Source organism: Tamandua tetradactyla, chromosome 1 (assembly GCF_023851605.1).
Source record: "Tamandua tetradactyla isolate mTamTet1 chromosome 1, mTamTet1.pri, whole genome shotgun sequence".
Classification (NCBI taxonomy): Eukaryota; Metazoa; Chordata; class Mammalia; order Pilosa; family Myrmecophagidae; genus Tamandua; species Tamandua tetradactyla.
The window spans coordinates 3,227,457-3,250,015 of record NC_135327.1 but is presented as its reverse complement, the minus strand read 5'-3'; the positions used below and the strand labels follow the sequence as shown (position 1 = coordinate 3,250,015).

At 56.4% G+C, this 22,559-nt stretch overlaps 1 protein-coding gene across 1 annotated transcript in view; it reads right to left on the bottom strand.

Annotated features, from left to right (window-relative positions):
• Positions 1–14,138, bottom strand: part of KCNB1 (potassium voltage-gated channel subfamily B member 1) — an 82,025-nt gene extending 67,887 nt beyond the window's left edge. Inside the window, exon 1 of the mRNA XM_077167118.1 lies at positions 13,572–14,138. Within this exon, the coding sequence (XP_077023233.1) occupies positions 13,572–14,138 (567 nt within the window). The remainder of the gene's footprint in view (positions 1–13,571) is intronic.
• Between the last annotated feature and the right edge of the window lie 8,421 nt (positions 14,139–22,559).

Sequence of the window (22,559 nt, the reverse complement as noted above, 5' to 3'; positions counted from 1 at the left end):
TGGGAGTGAGAGATGAAGTCAAGGGCAAGGATTCCAGCCACGTGGAGGCCTGTGGGCCGGGATGAGATTTATCCCCTCCCCACCCCAATCTCCAGCAAATTAAACCCCAAACACCCGCCTTTCCCCTCCTGCCTCTAACATAAATGTGGGGGGAAAAAAAACCCACTGCTATTATGATTTCTGGAATCTGAAAAATATAACCAAACATTCCCCCAACGGGGGTTGTTTAATAACTCAGGGTGCTTGGATTACTTAAGGAGATAAGAGAGAAGAGCAAAAGGAGCAAGCAAGAAGGCTAAGGTTAAAAGGGAGAAGCAAGCGAGGAGGCAGCTACAGAGAGGAGAGGCGCGAGGCTGGCCCGGGACCCTGGCGGGGGTCAGCGGGTTCAGAGGCTGCCCTCCATTGCCAGCCGTGTCCTGGCATATGTCACCCTCTCGGGGCCTCAATTTCCCCCTTTGTTCAATAGGGCCACAATATCCAAAATGGCCTTGCCAAGGATAAACAGGTGGCTATAAAGGGTGGTACCTGAGCATAAGCTACCATGCAAGAAGGGGGCTGGGGGGCTTCCTCTAAGCTCCTCAGAATCCCTGGGGAGCCCAGAGGATGGGACATGGCTGAGGGGACAACGGCCACATGGAGTGGGGCTGCTATGGCAACAGCTTGGGAAGCAGCTGAGAAAGGTCCCGGGGAGGCCATCCCCCTGCTCTGGATGAGAAGGTCTCCCACCTGGGAGGAGAGGATGATCTCCACCTTTGCCGGGGAGTGGGGGTGTCCGTCTCATAAGGAACTTCCCATCAGGGAAAATCCTGGCCCAGCAGTGACCATTATGACCCCGATCAAATGATAAATGCTTGAAAGGAGAGGTATCAGGACCCAAAGCATGGGTGGGGGTGGGAGATGACATCAAATTTGGCAAGACAGTGAGGGTGTCATGTTAGCAAAGCCCCGAAGGAAGAGTTAGGGGGCCACAGGGCCGTGTAGGGGATGCAAGTGGTAGACAGCGCAGCACGTGCAAAGGCCCTGAGGCAGGACCCGGCGGGCAGTGCTGAGGGTCTGAGAAAGGGGATCCGGGAGGTGCTCAGAGAGTATGAGCGGGAGCAGCAGGAGGCGGGAGGGATGTGACACGGGCCGGTGCCCATTCTCAGGGCCTGGCAGCCGATGGGCATTTGGATGTTATCCTCAGAGCAGCAAGAGGCCGGGAAGGGTGGATGCCTCCCTCCTGCACCCTCCCCTCATCCCCAGCCAGAAGGGGCAACATTCATTCATTCACTCAATAAGTATTTATTTAGCACCTACTATAGGCCAGGCAGAGTTTTAGGCACCGGGGACACAGCAGTAAAAACTGACTGAGTTTCTCTGTCACGGAACTTAGGATCTAGTGGGATAAGACAGACAAGAGCCAAATAAACATATACGATTTTTGATGGGGAAAAAAATAAAGCAAGGTAAAGAGATGGGGCTGTGCTATTAACCCCTGACCAGAGGACTTAACCCCCAAACCCTTCCTGCCGATCGTCGTGCCCCGAGAGCCTGCCCCTGACACCACTGGAATGCAGACTGGAGCTGATTGCCAGCCCCGCTCCGCCACAATCGATGAGGCTGCCCGCTGGCACCGGGCGAGCCTCTGTGGTCACCGCAGGGATCCACTGCCCCTGGTGGCTCGGCCAACCACATGCCTCCCTGGCCGGGTAGCCACAAACCCTTGGCACGTTTGTCTTTCTCTGGACAGGAGGGCAGGGCCACCATCCCGGTGCCCCCCAGGGTGTCGGCCGGGTGGCTTCCCTGGATCTGCTCCAGGTCGGCCAGCACGAGGCGGATGGATGGAAATGGCAACATGCTCCAAGGGTCTCTGGCAGGGGCGGGGTAGGGGAGCCACTGTCCAGCAGCCCCCTGAAGATGGCATCCCCTGTCTGAGCAGGTGGGTGTCAGAAATGGTGAGAGGAAGTGGCACAAAGAACAGAATCCCCTTGGCTAAGTGAGGTTTGGGGACCTTCTGTGGCTTGCATTTCTCCGGGAAGCCCTGCCAGGATGGGGATGAGGACGCGTTAATGACACTCGGCGGGAAGGGGCGAGACTCCTGCTGTAACGAGCAGGGACGAGAGGCCCGACCCCAGACGCCGCACTCTGGATGTGTCGGCCAGGATTCTGGCCCGTGGAAGCCCCCAAAGTGTGTCACCTTGAAACCCAGAATTCCAGCTCCGAGCATGAGTCCTGACCTGGAGCACTAGACTGCCAGCCAGGCGTAGCAATGCTCGGGCCCTGCCCTCCTCCAGTTACGGATCTGACGGTTCCGACCGTGCATGGCAGACTTCCGACCTTGAACCCTAGAGCTGCGACCCTGAGTGGCCGTGCTGCGACACTGAACACCATGAGTGCAATCTGGAGCAGCTGACTTCCAATTCCAGTTACCCTAAATGCCAACGAGAACTTCGGAACAATCCAGCCTGGATTGGAGAGCTGACGTCACTCCACAAATCCTTAAATTAGAGTTTAATTCCATATGATAAATTGTGCTGCAAACCCACAGCCCCCAGAAACAAACCAAGTGCTGAAATGATGATGATGATGAAAATAATAATACAAATAATAGTAACTTATGTTTGTTGCACACCAGGCACTTTGCTGAGTGCTCGATAGGCTTTGTCTCATTCAATCCTTACTAATCCCATTTTTCAGATGGGGAAACTGAGGCTTGGAGCCAGTCAGGTTTGTAAACTCAACACCCAATGTTTTTTCTACCTTATGCAGCAGCTTTTCCTTCCTGCTCTCGTTGGAGGTTGGGTAGCTGATAAGGTTTAGGATTTACCCACGAATTTCCCTGACGTATGTCAGCACCTGCCAGGTACAAGTGGCCTCAATTTTTGGAGCATGTCATACCTGGGTAGGTCATTCATTCATTCAACAACCCTGTGCTGTGCTAAATGCCAGGAGTGGAGGCAGGGACCTATCATTTCTGTCACTCAAGCCCCATTCCTCCAGCCCCCTTCCCTCCAGGTGTGTATGTATCTGTGTGCATGGGGGGGGGTCTCAGAGGCAGGAAATGAGCCCCTCCTATCTCAAGCCATCTGAAGATGCTATACTGCAGGAGTAAAACACTGGAGTCCCCAAATGCAGCCTGACATGCTCCTTTTGGCCCACCCAAGTGTTTTTAACTTTTTTAAAAAAGGATTTACCAACATTGCCAAATTGGGAGATCTTCCATGAAAATGAAAACTTCTGGCTGTCCTAGAGCCCAGACAGGTGCCGGCCCGGCTGCCCCCTGAGATGGCGGGATGCCCTTGAGGTCACCAGGTGCCCCACACTCCCTGTGCCTCCCTGAACTAAGGCAGAGTGTTAACTCGCCTCCTCACTGAGCTGGCACGGCTGCAGCTGCTGTGTCCTCACCCTGCTGCCGGGGCCCTTGGCCATGGGGCGTGACCCATCCACTGTCCAGGGACAGTGCTTGCCGCGGCGGGGCCAGGGGGCGGAGGCTGTGCAGGGAGGCAGGGCCCCAGGCCCAGGAGGGGCACGGGCTTGGTTTGCTGCTCCACTTTCCAAGTTTTGAGCAAGAAGCCCCACTTTCGCATGTTTTCACTGCACCCCACAGCTTCTGAGGCCAGCCCTTTCATGGGCCACTCCGTCATAAGGAGCTCCCAGCTGCATCCCAGGCAGGTTCTTCCAGCCACGAGGAGAGCCAGGGTCCTGAACTGTGACCCAGGGGGAGCTGGGGGCAGCAGCCTGGGGGTGCCCAGGGCCTGGACTGGAGGCTGCATTGCATAGACTTCAGGTAAGACGGCGCCCGCTTCCTGCACCATATCAAGGTGGGGGTGTGTGTGTGATGGAGATGGGCAGGGCCTAACCCCCCTGCCCTGGCATCTTTGGCAGAGTCGTAGCTTGAGCTGCTCCAGCGAGGAAGGGGCCTCAGAGGCGGGCGTGGCCAGACCTGCAGCACATTCTCTTTCCTGCCCCCTCTGCTCGGCCGGCAAGGCTTCCCACGCCCATTCTCCAGCTCAGGAACCGAAGCCAGAGGGACAAAAGGTCTCAGGGCCTCATGGCTCGTACATGGCAGTGTGGGGATGACATTCCCAGGCCCCGGGAGTTCCAGAGCACGGCTCTCTCCATTTCCCCTACCAGGGCGGTGGCAAATGGGGAGGGACATGCTGATGGTGTGGAGGGGAGGGGAGGGTCACCTGCCCCCGGTGGGTCTGACCTCAAGACAAACGACAGGGACATTTTATCATGGAAAGAACGTAAAGCCACCAAGTCCAAACTGGTCATTCAAGGTGAGGAGAGGCCTCTCTGAAGAGGTGACATATGAGCCGAGTGCTGAGGGACGAGACGGGGCCAGCTGCCACTGCAAGAGAGGGAGCCAATGGCTCAGAGAGGTTGACTGATTTGCACAAGGTCACACAGCTAACTCTCTCCGTTCCTCCCTTCTTCTCTCCCTTTTTTCCTCCCTTCTTCCCCTCCCACAAATATTTACTGATTCTCTTCTCTGCACCAGACCCCGAGTGGCTTCAGAACCCAGGCTGGCAAACGTTTCCTGTAAAAAGCCAGATAATAAATCTTTTAGACTCTGCAGGCCCTATGGTCGCTGTTGCAACTGCTCAACTCAATCATGCAGGAAAGCAGCCCTCGAAGGGAATGAATGGGTGCACGTATATTCCAGTAAAACTTTATTTACAAATCAGGCACTGGCAGAACCTGCCCTACAGCCCAGAAATGCCTAAAGGTCAGCCCTGCTCCTTAAGCATGCCCTACTTTCGGTGGAGAGATAAGGTTAGAAGAAAATAGGATACAGGAAATAAAAAAATATATATTAAAAAAAAAGCAGGCTGAACGGCTCAGGAGTGGGAAATGGAAAATGGGAGAAAGATCATTTCCGCAGCTCAGGGAAATGCGGTTCAGGTCCTCAGGGAAAGGTCACCCAGGCAGAAAGCCCCAGCATTCTCTGTCAAAGTCCCCTGTTTCCTTCCTCCATCCCAAGGAAGCAACATGACGATTATTCTCCCATTAACTGCTCATTTGTGCAAGGCCCCGCCACGAGGCCATGAGCTCCAAGACGGCAGTGGCCTCCCCTGTCCTCTCCGGGGACTGGCACTTCACTTCTTCTCCCAGGGGGAACGGAGCTGTCCCCTTCAAGGTCGCGCCCCAGCTCCACCTTTGGCACGTGACTGGTGGCTGGCCCGGTGCGCTTGCCCACGGGGTTCCCAAACGGGGGCAGTTCAGGCCTCCTGGGGGACATGTGGCCTTATCTGGAGACATTTCAGGCTCTCACCCCTGGGGCGTGTGTCGGAGGCCGAGGGAGCCCCCTGAGGGCCCCCGGCCCCCACGCTGGCCGAGCCGCGCTGAGGCCACCATGCCAGAGGCAGAGGGTCAGCTGTCCAGAAACAGGTTAGCAACAATCCTAAATGTCCCAAAGCTGGTGAATCAGTTCCTGAGTTCTTCAGTCAGTGTGTAGTCTCAATTAACTTTATGGTAACTTCATTCATTCATTCATTCATCCATCCATCCATCCATCCATCCAACAGACATGTACTGGCCTCTACCCTACAGTAAGCATTGTTTCAGGCCCTGGGAATACAACAGTGAACAAAACAGAAAAATCCCTGCCCTGTGAAGCTTACACCCAAGGGGGGGTAAAGAAAGTATGTGTATAATTATATGCAATTTTGCTGTGAAGAACAATGGAGCAGGAGAGAGGACCAGGGAGGTTGGGGTGCTTGTTCATACAGGATGGTTGGGAAACACCTTGCTGAAAAGGTGGCATTTGAGCTGAGACCTGAAGGAGGTGGGGGGTGAGACTCATGGGTGTCAACGGGAAGAGAGTCCAGGCAAGAGGAACAGCCAGTGCAAAGGCCCTGAGGCTGGAGCGTGTGTGAGGGGCAGCAAGGAGCCGGTCGGGCTGGAAAGGGAGTGGCAGGAGGTGAAGGACAGAAGGCGGATGGGAGAGAGGAAAGGTGCCAGGGCATGCCTGCGAGGGCACGAGGATGTCTGCTTTTTCACCACGCGAGACGGTAGCCACGAGAGGGTCTTGCGTGGGAGAGAGGGCCCCTGATTTACACAGGGTCCTTCAGGCTGCGTGTGAACAGCTGTGGGGGTGAGAGAGCGGTAGCAGGAGATGGGGAGAGGCTCCTACAGCAGTCTGGGCGGGAGCAGGCAGGGATGCCGGGTCAGGGAGAGGGCGGTGATGGTGAGAAATAGCCACGTGTTTTCCTCTCACGCACTTGGCTTCACAAAGCTTTCCTGAGTGGGAGAGGGAGAGCCCCATGGTAGGGGTGTCCGGGATTGTCCAATGTCCTGGTGAGCTGCAAGCCCAGTCAGCGCCCCCTCTCTCCCAGCACTGTGCACACTGCTGCACACTCCTTAGTTACTCTGACCCCATGATCATCTTCAATGACCACATTGTGTGCTCCCTGAATGTCACAATCACTACGGGAATTTTTAAAACGCCGATGCTCTGCCCAACCCCGAGAGACTGCCGGGCCTGGGTGTTTGGAGGCTCCCCAGTGATCCTGAGGTGCAGCCGGCGGGTGGGAGGCACTGCTCTGCGACCCACTAGCGTCAGAGGGCGGCTCGCTGGAGCCCCAGCACCAGGAGGCCATGCAGTGGGCTGTGAACCTGGACACGTGTGTCCCCACAGCCATGCCCTGTCTTACCTGTTACTTGTGTCACCAGGAAAACAGTTAATGACTGGCCCCTTGCCACCACCATGTGGGTCCCATCCCAGGCCCCGGCTGGCCCCACCCAGTCCTGCCAGAGACCCCACGTCCACCAACGCCGCAACTAGGCAAGGAGGCGTGCCTGCTGGGCCTTCCCTGACATGACGCTGCTGTCCCCGGGGCTCATCTGGTCACTTTTGGACCCAGGAGCAGGAAAACCCCCAGTCTGGTGGGAAATATGGGTGAACGTCTGACCTCTCAGCACCTCAGCTTCCCCAACCTGAGAAGCGAAGAGGATGGCATCCCCGGAGGTTGCTTCTCACTCTGTGAAGGTCGTTCACACAGCCCAGAGGTCAAGGTCATGGCCTCAGGATCAGGGCGTCCTGGGAGGGGTTGCCCCCCTACCCTCATGTCCTGTGGCCTTGGGCCAGCCACTTGGCCTCTCTCAGCCTCCGTGTCTGCGGGTGGATGGGGACAGTTACCCCTCAGAGGCGGCTGTGGGAAGGGGCTGAGCCCGTGAGGTCCCTGCACCGAGCTGGGCCGGGATGCACACGGGGAGCCGCGCCCGCCACCATGGCCACCTCTGTTCATCCGGGGACAGCGGTAATGAGGCTGAACGGGCCTGGCTGGCCCCAGGATTGCCTCTCGAAGGACCGTCCCTGAGCAGGCTGCCAGGTGCAACCCCAGGACGCCCCGACAAAGGGCGCTTCCCACAAGTCTCAGGTTGGCCCCCAAAAGCAGCTCCGAGGATGAGGTTCTGAGTGCAGTCAGTTTACGTGGGCAGGGCCGGGGTGTCCGGGGTCCGGGGGGCAGGGGGCGTGTGGGGGGGAGGCTGAAAAAGCAGCGTCCATGAGCTGGGGCCGGCCTGGAGGGACTGGGAAGCACGGGGCAACTCTGAGCTTCCCACCCAGCTCTGGGGGGCATGGGGCGAGGGATGGGGGGCATTTACACACCACCCCCAGGGGCCAGCGCCGAGGGCCATCCAGGGTGCTGCTCGCTCCCTCACTCCCCTGAGCGCCCGTGGTAGGAGAAAGGCCCGGCAGCCAGGAGCTGGGCTGTGGGACCGAAAATGGTAAGAGCTAAGAGGACGTGGCGGGGGCACTGCCACACCTGTCACGTCGGGTCGGGTCCTGCTCTGCCCAGCTGCCCACAGGAGCACGCACAAGTTAGTGAGCCCCAACGACAACGAGCCTGGACCACTTTGGAAAAGGAGCGCATCCATCACACAGGAATGTCAGGAGGGTTACATGGCAATAAAAAACAATGAGTGGGCAGGCCACAGTGGCTCAGCAGGTAAGAGTGCTTGCCTGCCATGCCTGAGGACCCGGGTTTGATTCCCGGTGCCTGCCCATGTAAAAAAAAAAATAATAATAAATAAATAATAGTCTTGATTCTTGAAGACAATTATATAATGATAAAGCTTTAAAAAAAAAAAAAAACGAGTGGTCATCAAAGGGGGGGGTTGCCTGTTTTAACTCACTTCATCCAGGCGGCCCCTGCCATTGCGCCCATTTTATGGGTGAAGGAACTGAGGCCCAGAGCGCGGCAGGAGTTTGCCCTGCATCGTATGGGTAGAGAGGAGACGAGCCTCACGTGGACTCTGGGCGATCCAGCTCTGCAGTGAGGGCTCCATCCCTGGGCCATCAAGTACGAAGAGTACTCAGAGTGCTAGATGTGGAGTTGGCGCCTAATGCATGCTCATTCTCTCCCAGTTCATTACATTTTGGCCAAACTGCTGCTCGCTTGGCCAGCCCTGTCCCCTCAGCGTTTTCACATCCTCCAGGCCGTTGGAACCTTTCAAAACCGCTGAGACCAGCTGCCAAGATCCGGCCCTGCTCAGGCACCCTGCAGGAATGGGAGACATCCCTGTGGCTCCTGGGGTGGCGGAGGCTCAGGAAGCCCAAGCAGGGTCCCTGCTCTTCTACCAATCGCTGTGTGGCTCCCGGCAAGTTGATGAGGCACCCTGGGCCTCCGGGTTTCCCTTTACCGCTTGGGGATGCTGGGTTTAGCAGGCAGGGCTTCTGTACTTTCACGCACGGTTCTATGCAATTCTTGCAACAACCCCGCGAGGTGGGCTCTATTATTATCTTAGTCACGGAATAAGAAACAGAGGCTATGAGAGGGGAAGTGACTTTCCTCCAGTCAGCGGTAGGAAATGGCTGGGTTTCACCCAGTTCTGTGTGACTCCTCAGCCAGGATTCTGAGTTTCGGGCACATTGTGTCCCAGGAATAAAAGCAGGCCATGAGGGTTTCAGCTTTTCTATCCACAGCCCGAGACCCCGCGGACTCTGAACTGGTTCCTCTCGTTTTCCTTGGTGATCACACACGAGGGTCCCGGCTCAGATTAAAGAGCAGAGGCATCACTCCACGGAGGCATGAGCCCCAAAGGGGTGGGCAGTGGCCCTGCTGTCAATGGCACTATAATCAGATCCTGCCAATCTGGGGTGCAGTTAGAACAGAGGGTTCCAGGGTCACATCAACCACCCCCAGGGCCATCTGCTGACCGCTCCCACCTGCCAGGCAGGGTGAAGCGCCTTACACGGGGTCTCCCCTGATGGCCCTACAGGGCTGGCTCTGTTGTAATTCCCATTTCCCAGATGAGGAAACTGAGGCTCAGAGATGTAAAGAACTCTCTCCTGGTAAGTGAGAGAGCCTGGAAATGAACCCACATCTCTTACACCCACAGCGCGATCTCCTAATGAAACTTACAGTGGGCAAAATGCTGATTACCCCCTAAATAAAGATCGCCCCCACTTCTCCCACTTCTGTAAATGATAACAGTAAAAAATAATAATTCACATTTATAAACAGTTTCCACTTGCAAACTACATTCCCATATGAAAGCTCCCTGAACTGTCAAGACAGACCTGAGACAGAGGCACTGCCACTCGGCAGATGAGGTTGCTCGCACTCAGGACGCTTGACTGAATCCACGAGTCCGGGATTCACACAGGCCTGGGAACCAGATGAGGCTGGGTTCAAGCTCTGGCTCTGCCATTTTCATTCCTTCAACAAATATTTCTGAGCACTCAGCTGTGTGACCTTCACCTCTCAGAGCCTCCATCTCCTCTTCTGTTAAAGGACCTTACTATCACTCATCAAACGCATTCCCTCCCCAACATGTGAAAAAGCCAGAGACTTGCTTTCCCAGGCTCCTTACATCTGGAGCATAAGCATGAGACCTTTCCCAGCCTGGGAAAGGTTTTCATTTCAGAAAACGAAGTAGTGACAAATGGGAGAAACTGCTCCTCTTTGCTGTCTGGGTCTACATGTGAAGCCTGGAACCAGGCAGCCATATTGTGGCGTGAGGCATCAAGCCCAAGGACCAAGCCCCCCCACCTGAGCCTGGAATAACATTAAGGTGGAAAGAATGTCGGGTCCCAGTGGCATCCCTGATGCCACTCGTCCCCTGGAGCTTCGTGCCATGTGATGTGCTACCTCTTCCTTCTCATGGAAGCCACTTTCAGCTGCCTAGCCTGTGACTCGCAAGCCAGAGCTTCCCCCATCGGAGAGGCGGACAGATTTTGGTGAGCTGCTGGGCACAGAGACCCCCAGTCGGTGCCTGGCACAATCCATTAGAATAATATGAACTCAGGGCCTCAACCCTGACAGTTGCAGGAACGCAGGCACCCAGAGCCTGGCATGTCAGTCCCCTCCACTCTCCTTCTGAGACAAGCCCTGTGGGGTTTCCTGAGAAAGTAGAAAACTGACAGTGGCCCCAGCAACTCAGTCCCATCTCCCCGATGGAGCCGACCCCAGCTTCCAAATAAGAATCAATCTCACTGTCCTTTGCCTAATGGATTTTGATTTTCGCTCCCCTGACGGTGAAGCCCAGGGCCTGTGCTTGTTTGTCTCCACATTGCCAGAACATCCCATCAATTATTAACAGCGTCCGCTCAGCTCCCTGGTGCTGCCGTGAGAGGGAGAAGGCTCTGCCGCAGCCCATGCGCCCAGCCCCTGGGAAGGGACTCTGCCCCTGTCGCCTATGGCAGCAGCATCTAACCCCAGGTGCAGGCCAGCGAGCAAAGTCCTGACAAACATGAGTACGTGGAAGCCCTGCAAGGTGGGCCTTTTATCACCATTTCACAGATGCCAGCCTGGGGCCAGGAGGGAGGACTCCCAAAGGCCAGGAGTGGGGGGGTGGTGGAGAGGAGACTGGAATCTCAGCCTGTCCTTGCTCTTACACACATGGCATTCGGCCATGGCGGACCTCACAGCCCCCACACTCTGCGGCCTCTGAGAAATTCCCACAGACCTCGCTGCCCTGCCCACAGGATGGGCAGGTGGGGGCTGGCTGGGGGGCTGCAAAGGCAGCTCCTGGAAGGAGGCCGAGGCACAGGACCAGGCTGTGGTGAGAGCGAGGAAGGAGAGGCAGCCCCCCAAGCCCTTGGGGCCCAGTGACTGACGCCATGACTCATTCATTCATTCATTCATTCCACGTGAGGTCGCTGGGGCTTCCCTATGGGGGTACCAGGATGGTCCCCAGGAACAGGGCAGTGAAGGCGACTCGCAGTGAATTCTTGTGGGGAAGAAACAGAACAACAAGGAAACAAGTGGTGGTGCTGAAGGACTGGGCAGGGAAGCCACAAAGCAACGTGCCCGAGAGTAAGGGGAGGAGGCTGTTTTAGAGGGCGGTCACAGGGGGCCTCTGCGAGCAGGGAAATGGGTGAGTAGGAGGGGCCAGCCCTGGGACATCAGGCATAGTTACTGCAAAGGTCCTGAGGCCGTGTGAAGGTTGACCTGTTTAGGGGACAGCTGGGGTGCCAGTGGGCAGGGAGAGAAAAGGGGCAGCTGAGCGCAGAGGGGCCGTGGGACCTGGTGTGCCACAGGGAAGAGTTTGAATTTTATTCTGACTGTGATGGGAAACCACTGGAGGATTTTAAGTTGATGAATAATATGATCCAATTTACATTTTGAAAAGCTCACTCTGGCTGCTGTGTGGAGAGCGGATTGCAGAGAGCAAACATGGAAGCAGGGAAATCAGGGAAATGACGGTGGCACTTAATCATTCTAGAAAGAATGGGGTCTTCAAAATAGCACTTGGGTTGGAATTTCTGGCTGCTCCTGTTTGCCTACCGTGTGACCTTTGGCAAGGTACTTAACCTCTCTGAGCCCCTCAATCGCAAGGGCGATTGTGTTGTTACATTCTGTACATTCTGTACATCGCAGGTATTTGTAAACGGCGGTATTTCTGCCCTGAGGACCAACAAGCCTGCCCACCTTCCCCCTTCAGCTCCGGCCACAGAAAACCCTCGACTGTCCATGTGCCAGGAGTGGAAGCCGGCAGCCCCAGCCCGGGATCAATAAGAGGTCATGAAGTGTCCCTGTGACCAGATTAACCCAAAGGAAAAGAGAGGCTGCTTACTCCCCAACAGCACCTCCTGCAAGCCGGACGCCAAGCCCAGCACTGCCCACGCCTGCGGCCTCTGCGCCGGGACAGCGAACCCTCCTCTTCCCTACCCTTCCCTGGCCCTCCCCTGGCCCTCACTCTCAAGCCCTGTGCACAGGACAGGGAGGAGGGAGAGCCACGTTTCAGCCTAAAGTGGGTGAGGGTGAGGGACCTGTGTCAGGACTGGAAATAGCAAAATAAGTCTGTTGATCCTAAGCCGGCTAAGGGTGAATGACTCGTCTTAAGCGGAGGCAGGGTGGTGCAAAACCTGGGCAGGATTATGGCCAGGGGCAGCCCACGGGCTCTGGAGGCGGAAGCTGGCCCGGGCAGCTCTAGGTCCTCCTGGGAGTGGACAGGGAAGGTGGAAAGCAGGCGAGGCCCCCGTGCCCTCCTGCCTGCCACGCCTCCCCCTGTCCACCACTGGGGGCCTCTCCTGGGCTGGCCATATCCAGGTAAAGGGCCCCAGAGAGGCCCCGTCACACCTGCCCTGTGGGCGGACTGGCCCACGGGACGCCCCCCGCCCCCACGTGGCCTCCTCCTTCCCACTCTGCTCCTGCACTTGCCCACCCTGTTCCGAGGCCCCGCCTGCCGAGGGCGATTCCCGGGCCCGTGTCCCTCCCCACTGGCTCTCCCCGGATTTCAACATCAACGCCTTCTTCTCTGGGCCACACCTGGCTTCCTCCACAGTCCATGTGGACATTTTCTCCTGGCACCGCTGGCTGGGGAAGAATGGCCCACCTGTGCCAGGCACCGCAGAAACACAGTCTCCTGTCCACAAATGACCCCCAGGCGTGGGCCAGCTCCACCCCAAGTCTTTCTCTGAACTTGACCCTGCGGCACGCACCCCCCCCCCAGCCCATTGGTCAAGTGTACCCCGCCTCCCTTTCTTTTGCTTCACAGAGCCGCATTTTCCTCTGCAATGTGGAAACCGACATCTTCCCACAGCCGAAGTGGCTTTGCAGGCTGCATCAAACCATTCTAGGAATAAACTCAGCACATAAATAAACAAATAGCCAGGGGGGCCTCGCCCACACGCGCCCACACTCAGCCGCATGTGCCCACGTCCTCTTAGGCCCTTTGCCTCATCTTACGTTAAAACTGTGGGACCCTCTGTCAGTGTCCTCCAAGCGTGTCTGTAAGCCACTTTAAGTCCCCTCATGGGGCAAACTGGGGTTATAAACAGAGGAGAAGGTACCAAAACCGGAGGGCGTCCCACCTCCACCTGAGGCTGGGACCGGGCCGGGAGCACGGTGGAGCAGACCAAACTGAACTCGACTCCATCCCAGCAAAGCTGTCTTCCCTAGGCACCCTCCCTCGCACCTTATTTCTCAGCATCCATTCTCTTGCCAGGGGTGTAGACAAGTCTCTGAAAATCCTTTCCTCCAACAAAATAGGGGTATAAATTATTGAAGCGCATCAAGGAGGGATGACCAGAACCACCCAGTAAGGGTCCAGGGGATCATCCTTCCCTCTGGGGACGCGGCCGAAGCCCCGCCCCGCCCCCCCGCCCCCACACGGTGGCCCGCAGACCCCCGACTCACCTTGGCAGCCACGGAGGAGTTGGGCTTCTCCAGCAGGTCCCAGAGCTTTTTCCTCTTCTCGGCGCAGCATGTGTTGTCGAACTCCTCGCCCTCCCGCTCGCGCAGTGTCTCGGCCTCGCGTTTCAGCTCCTCGTTCATCTGCTCCTTCTTCTGGTGGTAGCGCGCCTGGCAGCAGGACTCCAGGTAGATCTCGTCGATGCCCCAGTAGTCCAGCTCCTGGCTGAAGCTGAGCGCGCACATCTCCTCCATCATGTGCAGCCGCCCGGTGCGGTAGAAGTTGAGGATCGACGTGAAGGCGCCCGGGTGGCGGTCGAAGAAGTACTCGTTGTCGTCGAGGCTGTAGTCGTCGCACACCTCGAGCAGCGAGTCGTGCGTGTTGCAGTCGCGGAGCTTGCCCAGGCGCGTGCGGGGCAGGCGGTCCAGCGTGCGCCACAGCACCTCGTGCGCCAGGCCCCCGACGTTGAGGCGCACGCGGCGCGAGCACGCCTTGCTGCGCGCGATCTCCATGGGCTCGGGGGGCAGCGAGCTGGTGGAGCGGGAGCCATGCTTCGTCATGCCCGCCGGCATCGCTGGTCCGGTCCCCCCCCCCGCCCCCCCTGCCCCCCCAGGCCGCTGTCACTCGCCGGCCAGGCCAGCCGCCGCGGGGGAGGGGGGCAGGGAGCGCTGCGGCTGCAGTGGGCGCGTCACGGCCGTCTCCTCACCGCCATCCCGACGGCTGCAAGGCAGAAAGCCACGCGGGTCAGCAGGCCCGAGCCGCCCGCCGCCCCGTCCCAGCCCCGCCGGGGCCCAGTCGGCCTTGACCTTCCGGGCGCTAAGCGGCTCAGCGGGGCGGGGCGGGGCGGAGGGGCGCTGTCCCTCCCGCCGGTGCTGAAGTTCGCCCCACCCCGCGGATGCCGGGGGCGGGGAGAGGGCCCCAAGAGGCGCCGCCGGGGCCCGGGAGGCCCCACCCCGGGCTTCCGCGGCCCGGGCCCAGCCCAGCCACCCGGGGCGCTGTCTGCGCTTCGGGTGCTGAAACGCGCTCTTCTGGGTCATGCCGTCGAGGCCCGAGCCCGGCCCCGCGATGGGGACAGAGGGGCGCGGCCCGGAAACTTTCTCTTTAAGAAAAGAGTTCTTGTCTTCTCTCTCCCCCGCTCCGAGGTCGTCGGGATCCAGAGCGGAGGGGGAGGGTGGGGGGGGGTTGCTTCTTCTAACCCTTAAAAGAGCTGGGGCGGGCTCCGAGGAATTGCAGGCGCCCACCTGTCGGAGGTCACCACGGACGGGGTGCTCGCAACCAGCGCTCTGTCCCGGAGCGACCCCTCTCCCCTAAGCACCAGGACACATCCCGGGGTCGCCCTGGCGACGAGGTCCGCCCCGAGGACGCGCAGCGGAGCTGGCTGCGGACTTCCCCTCCTCCTTCGACGCCCTCCACCCCCGCAGGGGGCACGAAGAGCCCTCGGGAACCTCCCGCTCGGCCCTCCCCTCGCTCCTTCCCCGCCCCCTTCTCCTCCTCCTCTTCCTCTTTCTCCTCCTCCTCCTCCTCCTCGCTCCTCTCCTGTGATGGCTTTTTATAACTCCGGGATCTGCGCCTTTCCTGGAGCTCGGAAGGGAAGGGGTGGGGGAGGTGGGAGGCGGGGAAATGGGCTGAATTTCTGGCCTTTTCAAAACGCGCCCTCCTCCCGCCGCGCACTGGCGATTTCGGGGGGGGGGGGGAGGCCTCCGAGCCCCTTAGCATGCGAGAGTGCACGTCCTCCACACGCGCCCCGCGCCCCGGAATGGGGATCGCGCGCCTCCCCAGGCCCCAGCCGTTGCCCGCTGCCTCCGTCCCCCTCCCCAAAGAACAACCCACCCCCCACCCCGCCCCAGCCTGGAGCGGCCCCGTGAGACCCGCAGGGCCGAGCCGCGACCGGCGAACCCTTTGCCGTGTCCCCCGGTAACCGCGCCACGGGCCGCGCGCCCCGACACTCACCCCCAGGGTGGCCACCTCCCGGGACCGGGGGCCGCGCATCGCCCCGGCCGCCCGGGTGCCCCCGCCCGCGGGCAGCGGCGGTCCCGGGGCCGGGCTGAGCCGGGCCTACGCGGGCCGGGCGGGCGACGCACCCGGACCGCAAGCGCCGCGGGGCCGGGGCGCGCTCAGGGAGGCGGGGGGCGCGGGCGCGCGCGGGGGGCGCGGGGCAGGATCGCGGTCGGAGGCGCCTCCGCCTGCGCCTCTGCCTCCGCCTCCGCCTCCGCCTCCGCCTCCGCCTCCGCCGCCCGCCGCGGCCGCAGCGCCGGCCGCCTGGGCGCGATCAACAAGTCGGGGCCGAGCTTGGACTGCGCGCTCGCCGCGGTTCCGTCCCGCACTCGCAGCGCCGGAGCCGGGCACCGGGGCCGCCGGCGCCACCTGCGGGTCGGCAGCGCGCGCTTAACCCCTGCTTGCCCGGCGCCGCTGCGCGGAGGCCCGGGGCCGGGGGGGCGGGGCTGGGCGGAACGGCGCCTGCGGGTCGAGCGTCCGGCGGGGCTGCCTCTAGTGACCGCCTTGCGACCCCCGCGTCCTTCGGCCGGTCGCCAGCGCGGGCTGAGCGCCTACTGTGTGCAAGGCGCTCGCAGCTGGGAACCGAACAGCACACCCGGCCCTCGCAGAGCTGAGCATAAGCAAGGCAGGGGAACTGCGCGCCAGACGGGGATAGAGGAGGGGGCACGGGGGAGCAGAGCGAGGGCCAGGGAGGGGGAGGGCCGACGGCAATTTTAAATAGCTCCTGAGTTTCCGTCCTGGATCCTAAAATCTAATTCTAGAATAGAGTTCTGGATTCTAGTAGAGGAAGGTGGGCTCTGAGCACGTGACGAATAAATACGCCATGTGTTAGCTGGTGCTCACTGTTAAAAAGATGAAATGAAGCAAGGTGAGGAGTAGACGACGAGGGCACACCCTTTCACACATGCTGGTGATTCATTCATTCATTCCTGCATTAGTTCCACTGCTCCCGACAGCTTCCTGTGTGCCAGGCCCTGCACCGGCCTAGTGAACAAAACGCTGTCCAGTAGGGGAGACAGAACCCCCAAATAGTTCCATACATGAATCTAGAACCCTGGAGAGGTGAGCAAAGCTTCCCTAGGGTCGCCAAGGACGGGCCCCACATCCCATTTATTCTTTCAAACACGTGGTTACAGCAGGATGGGCAGATTGGTCCTGGGGACAAAGCTCCCAGAAGAGAGAAATCCAAGAGAAGACCCTAATCCTCTTTGGTCCTTATTTTCTTCATTTCTGAAACTTAAGGGATTTGTTTCCATAGAGATGTACATAATATTATTATACTTCATTTAAATGTCCACTTCTTGCCACCTCCAATATCCTGGCGTGGCCTGAGCGCCATCGTCTCAACCCCCTCCTCCCGCCCCCTGGCAGCCAGAAGGATGTTTATATTTTATACATCAGAACATTTCTCTCACCTGCTTAAACCCTTCTGATGACTCCTGCTCTGCAGACTGAAATCTGAACTTCCGACCAGGGTTTAGGAGACCCTGGGGCCTGCTTTGGCTCTGTCCCCACTCTGAGATTAGCCCAGTGAGGGAATACAGGCAACTAAGAGAGCAGGTTTTTAGAACGGAGAAAATGTCAGATTGCGGAGAGTGTTATGAAGAAAACGAATGCGATGATGGACTGAAGAAAGACTGAGTGCAGCTGCAGAGGGCCTCTCTGGGGAGGTAACATCTGGGCAGAGACTTGAAGATGAGAAGGGCCGAGCGATGGGGACAGTGGGGGGAAGGGCATTCCTGGCTGAGGGAACAGCAAATGCAAATGTCCTGGGGAGGGGACGAGCTACGTTTAAGAGACAGCAAGACAGCCAGAGGGGCTAGAATACAGGGGGCTGAAGGAGAGGGTGGGAGGTGAGGGAGATGGGGTGGGGTGGGGGGCAGACCGTGTGGTCTCCTGCAGGCCGTGGGAGGGACTGTGAGACTTACTCTGAGGGAAGCAGGTGGGCGTCTGGAGGATTGAGCAGGGGTGACTTCAGTTGGACTCCGGAGCAAGATATTCTGATGGATTAGGATTGGGGTGTGAGAGACAGAGAGAGGAGCCAGCACTCCACTGCATGTAGCATGGCTCTGAGCTGACCCTCTACTAAACACAGGTGCTGAACGCACCTCATCCCAGAGGCCTGGGCATTTCCAAAGGGAGCTGAAGAGGACAATAAAGCCTTCCTGACTGGGGGAAAACTATCTCTGTTTTGGTGGAATTTCCAGGCATTGCTGGAGGAAGCAGCCTTCTGGGAGCAGTGAAACGGCGCCCAAAAGTGGCCCCCTCCTCTGCTCCCCTTAGCCGGAGAGTGGGGAGGGATATTTACTGAGCACCTGCTGCAAACAGCCCTACCAATGTTCACGAGAGATGAGGTGCCTTACAGATGGGGAAACTGAGGCTCAGAGAAACCTAATCTTGCCCAGTGTCTTGCTGGGGAGTGGCACCACCAAGATTTGAATCTCTTTGATTCCAAATTCAGGGGGCATTCCAAGTGCCAGAGCAGCCTTTTGGCAAAGTCCTTCATCTGTTAATTCTTTTACAGATTCACAGAATCCTTCCAAAAGTTTACTGAGCATCTACTACATGCCCAGCATTGAAGTCAGTGCTGTGGCTGGTGAGTAACAGACGCCGTCCTGCCCTAGGGATGCCACACTCCTCTCCCAACAGGACCAGGAGCAGGACAGAAGACCTGATACTGTTTTTCTTCTCTATTATTTCATTCATCTCGTTATCCCTTTTTATCCCCATCCCCTCCCATGGCTCTTCCTACCCTATAGGCAACTACTGTTCCTTGCTTACTGTGTGTTATTTGTTTGTATGAGTTCTTGAAAAAGGTGTTTTGGTGCATTGTGTGCAATTTTTTTTCAGTTTTTTTTTTAATTTATTATCAAACCCAAAACAACACATTGTGTGCAATTTTAAACCTGCCCACTTCTCACCACCTCCATCATACATGATCTCATTCTGTTTCCTATTTTTCTCTAAGATCCTTCCACCTTGCTCTGGGCACGTTGAGTCCACTGCTCCCAACAGCTGCAGAGCCGTCCAGCATGTAGGCCCTCGCCTCTTCCCTGCACCCCCACTACCTCCCATCACCCCCCTCCCCCCAGTTAACTTGCCAGTAAGCATGCTGGTCCCTGTCTGCTTATGGACCAGTGTCACAATTAAAAAATTTTTTCTCCAAGTCTGGAATTGCTGTTTCACAGAGTGCATATGTACTTAATCTGACTAAGCATACCCGGATCTCTCTGCAAATGTCTGCTCCAGGCCGCAGCCCATCAGCTGCCTGGGAATTCCTACATCCCATGTCCCTGCTTTGTGTGACATTAAACCACAGAGCTAAGCTTTGGCAGTCTAACAGATGCAAAGTAGCATCCCAATGTATTTAAATTTGCATTTTTTTGATTACTAACGAATGAGAGAGTCTCTTCCTGGGCTGCTTGCTCTCCTGGTCTATAAATTGCCTGTTCACATCCAGCATCCATTTTTCTATTGGGGCTGCTGGGTTTTTTTTCTTGATTATTTGCAGGGCTTCTTTGTATAAAGTAGATTTGAAGTTTCTTATTAGACGTTGCAAGTATCTTCTTCCATTATGTCAGCTGTCTATTAACTTTGTTCAGGGCGTCCACTGTAAAACAGAAACCTTCACTTTTTTTTTAAATTTTTTTATTGTATAGTATAACATGTAAACAAAGCAAAGAAATAAGAAAGCAATAGCTTTCAAAGCACTCCTCACCAAGAAGTTACAGGAAAACCATCACTTTTGACGTAATCAGATTTATTTTTGGCTTTGTAAGGCTTGTATTTTTAAAGTTTTGTTTAAAGAGTCTTCCCCTCCCTCTGAAATTGGAAACATTTTCTTATTAATTTTGCATTTTCATCTTTTAGGTTTTTAAACAATTATGTATACATGTGTGCTGTCAGGGAGGGGTGTAGTTTGAAGCTATTACGTACCCCAGAAAAGGCCCTGTTCTTTTAACCCATTCCTGTGGGTGCAGACCCACTGGGAGCTGGGACTTTTTGGTTAGATAATTTCAACTGAGATGTGACCCATTCAAGGTGGTCAATCCTTTTACTGGAGTCCTCTAAGAGAGATGAAATTAAGAGAAGCACACAGTGAAAAGCCCCAGAAAATCTATGCGAGAACCCACAGAAGCTCAGAGAGGATGCCACTGAAGCCAGGAGCTGGAAGCAACAAAACCAAGAGAGAAGGACCAGCAGGTGCCGGCCAGGTGCCCTCCCATGGGACAGGTGTCCCAGATGCTGGCCGCCTGTCTTCAGAGAAGGTATGGTCCTGCTGATGTCTTAATTTGGACATTTTCACGGCCTTACAACCGTAAGTTTGTAAGCTATTAAGTCCTCATTGTAAAAGCCAGCCCATTTCTGGTATGTTGCATTCCAGCAGCTTTAGCAAACTGAAACAGATGGCATCCAACTTAAAACTGTCCTATACTTAGCTAGTTTTCAAAAAACCATCTATGGAACCACCTGTCCTTTCTCTAGTGACCTGTGGGGCCACCTCTGTCACATGAAGTTCCTCAAGCTTACGCCTCTGCTCCAGTATTCTGCTAGTTTGCACTTGCCCCAGGGCACCCGCTTTATTGTGAGTCTGTCACTTAGATCTCAAAGAACCCAGCTGATACAGCCCTCTCCCCACTAACCAGACTCGACCATGTCCTCAAGGGAAAAAAGTACTTAGAGGAAACATGGCAAAAAAAAGTAAGAAAACTCAGAAAGTTCTATAAAGACAAGTTCCTCCGGCTAGAATTCAAGCCTGGCTGTCTCATTTTAAAGGTGGGAAAACGAAAAAGCTCAAGCAGAGCAGGCGGCCTTTGCCAGCACAGGTCAACAGTTCCCTGGCCAGTGCGCTCCCAAACCATCTGAGGCTCAGGTCCTTGCAGCCGATTTCTTGCTGAGAGGTGTTGAGATTTTTCTCTGAGGCCGAGTGAGGTCCAGTTGGCCCCATCTGTCCATGTAAATACAAGTGGAATCCCCCTCTAAACTGTGCTGGCAGGAGCCATGGCCATTTGAAATCAGATTTTTTTTCCTTGGACTCCATAATGCCAGCCATCATTTATTTATTATCCCCCTGGGTATCCTATTCAGATTTCTCAGAAGATGTGGGCACTGAGCCAGGCTAATTAGTCCCCCTTCCCTCTCTCCCACAGACCCCTGGGTAGTAGTAATTGCTCTTTGAGGGGATTGTGGGGTGCCCGGTGCTCCAGGGGGGTCTCTGAAATCTCTAAGTGGCATATGCAGGACAACTGCTCTTCACTGTGGCCTTGCCCAGACAGAGATCCGGGAGCCACAGGGGTTGTTCCTCCACTTTGACTCTAGTCCCATTGCTTGTTCTCCTTTTGTCACACTCAGTGACCATAATCACAATCATCAGTAAAATGGGGATGAGGCTCCCCTTCACGGGGCTGCTGGGGGCTGCTAGTGAGGTAGTGCAAATAAAGTGCTCAGCACCATTAACACACAATGGTTATACGTTATATTCATTAATACACAACGGTTATACGTTATACTCATTAATACACAACGGTTATACGTTATACTCATTAATACACAACGGTTATACGTTATACTCATTAATACACAACGGTTATACGTTATACTCATTAATACACAACGGTTATACGTTATACTCATTAATACACAACAGTTATAGGAACATCAACCGCCACAGTAATAGCAGTCAGCATTCACTGAGCACTTACTGTATACCAGGCATTGTACTAAATGCTTTGCCTGTGTCTGACCTCATTTAATTTTATTTCTAGCTCTCCTACCGTTGGACTGAATATTGGACTGAATATTCTAACATAAGCAAGACCTGCAAGCTGATGGGTATTCCTGAGTGGACAGAAGTGACTCTAGTACTTGTTCTATTCTCAGCTGGCCCGATTGCCTCGACCGAGCCCTGGCTTCCTCGGCGCAGGCGGCTGGTAACTGAGTGGGCCTCCTTCTGATTGATCTAGACGTTTATCCAGCCCTCTATCCGTTCTTCTGTCCATCACCTAGCCGTCAGCCCCACCATCCACTCACCTTCCCAACTGTTCCACTCTTCACTCACCCGTCCCTCTACAACTCACCTATCAGCCCATGAACTCACCCACTCAGTCATTCATCTTTCTTACTATTCATTTCACATACTCTATCTACTATCCTTTCCACTCACTCATCCCCCCACCTATCCATCACCCTTCCAGCTGCTTACCCATCATTTTTCTACTCACCCTTCTAACCTTTCATTCATCTACCCATCCATCTGTCCAATCACTTACTCACCTGCTCGCTCATGTCTTAGCCATCCACTCACCCAAATACCTATGCATCATCCACCATCCATCCGTCCATCCCCCTCCATCCATCACCATCTGTCCATCCCCCCCGTTCATCACCATCTGTCCATCACCATCCGTCCATCACCATCTGTCCATCACCATCCATCCATCCCCCCTCCTTCCATCCCCCCTCCGCCCATCACCATCTGTCCATCCCCCCTCCATCCATCAACATCTGTCCACCCCCCTCCGTCCATCACCATCCGTCCATCCCCCCTCCATCCATCACCATCTGTCCATCCCCTCTCTGTCCATCACCATCTGTCCATCACCATCCGTCCATCACCATCCGTCCATCACCATCTGTCCATCCCCCCTCCGTCCATCACCATCCGTCCATCCCCCCTCCTTCCATCCCCCCTCCTTCCGTCCCCCCTCCTTCCATCCCCCCTCCTTCCATCCCCCCTCCTTCCATCCCCCCTCCGCCCATCACCATCTGTCCATCCCCCTCCGTCCATCACCATCTGTCCATCCCCCCTCCGTCCATCACCATCTGTCCATCCCCCCTCCGTCCATCACCATCCGTCCATCCCCCCTCCTTCCATCCCCCCTCCTTCCGTCCCCCCTCCTTCCATCCCCCCTCCTTCCATCCCCCCTCCTTCCATCCCCCCTCCGCCCATCACCATCTGTCCATCCCCCTCCGTCCATCACCATCTGTCCATCCCCCCT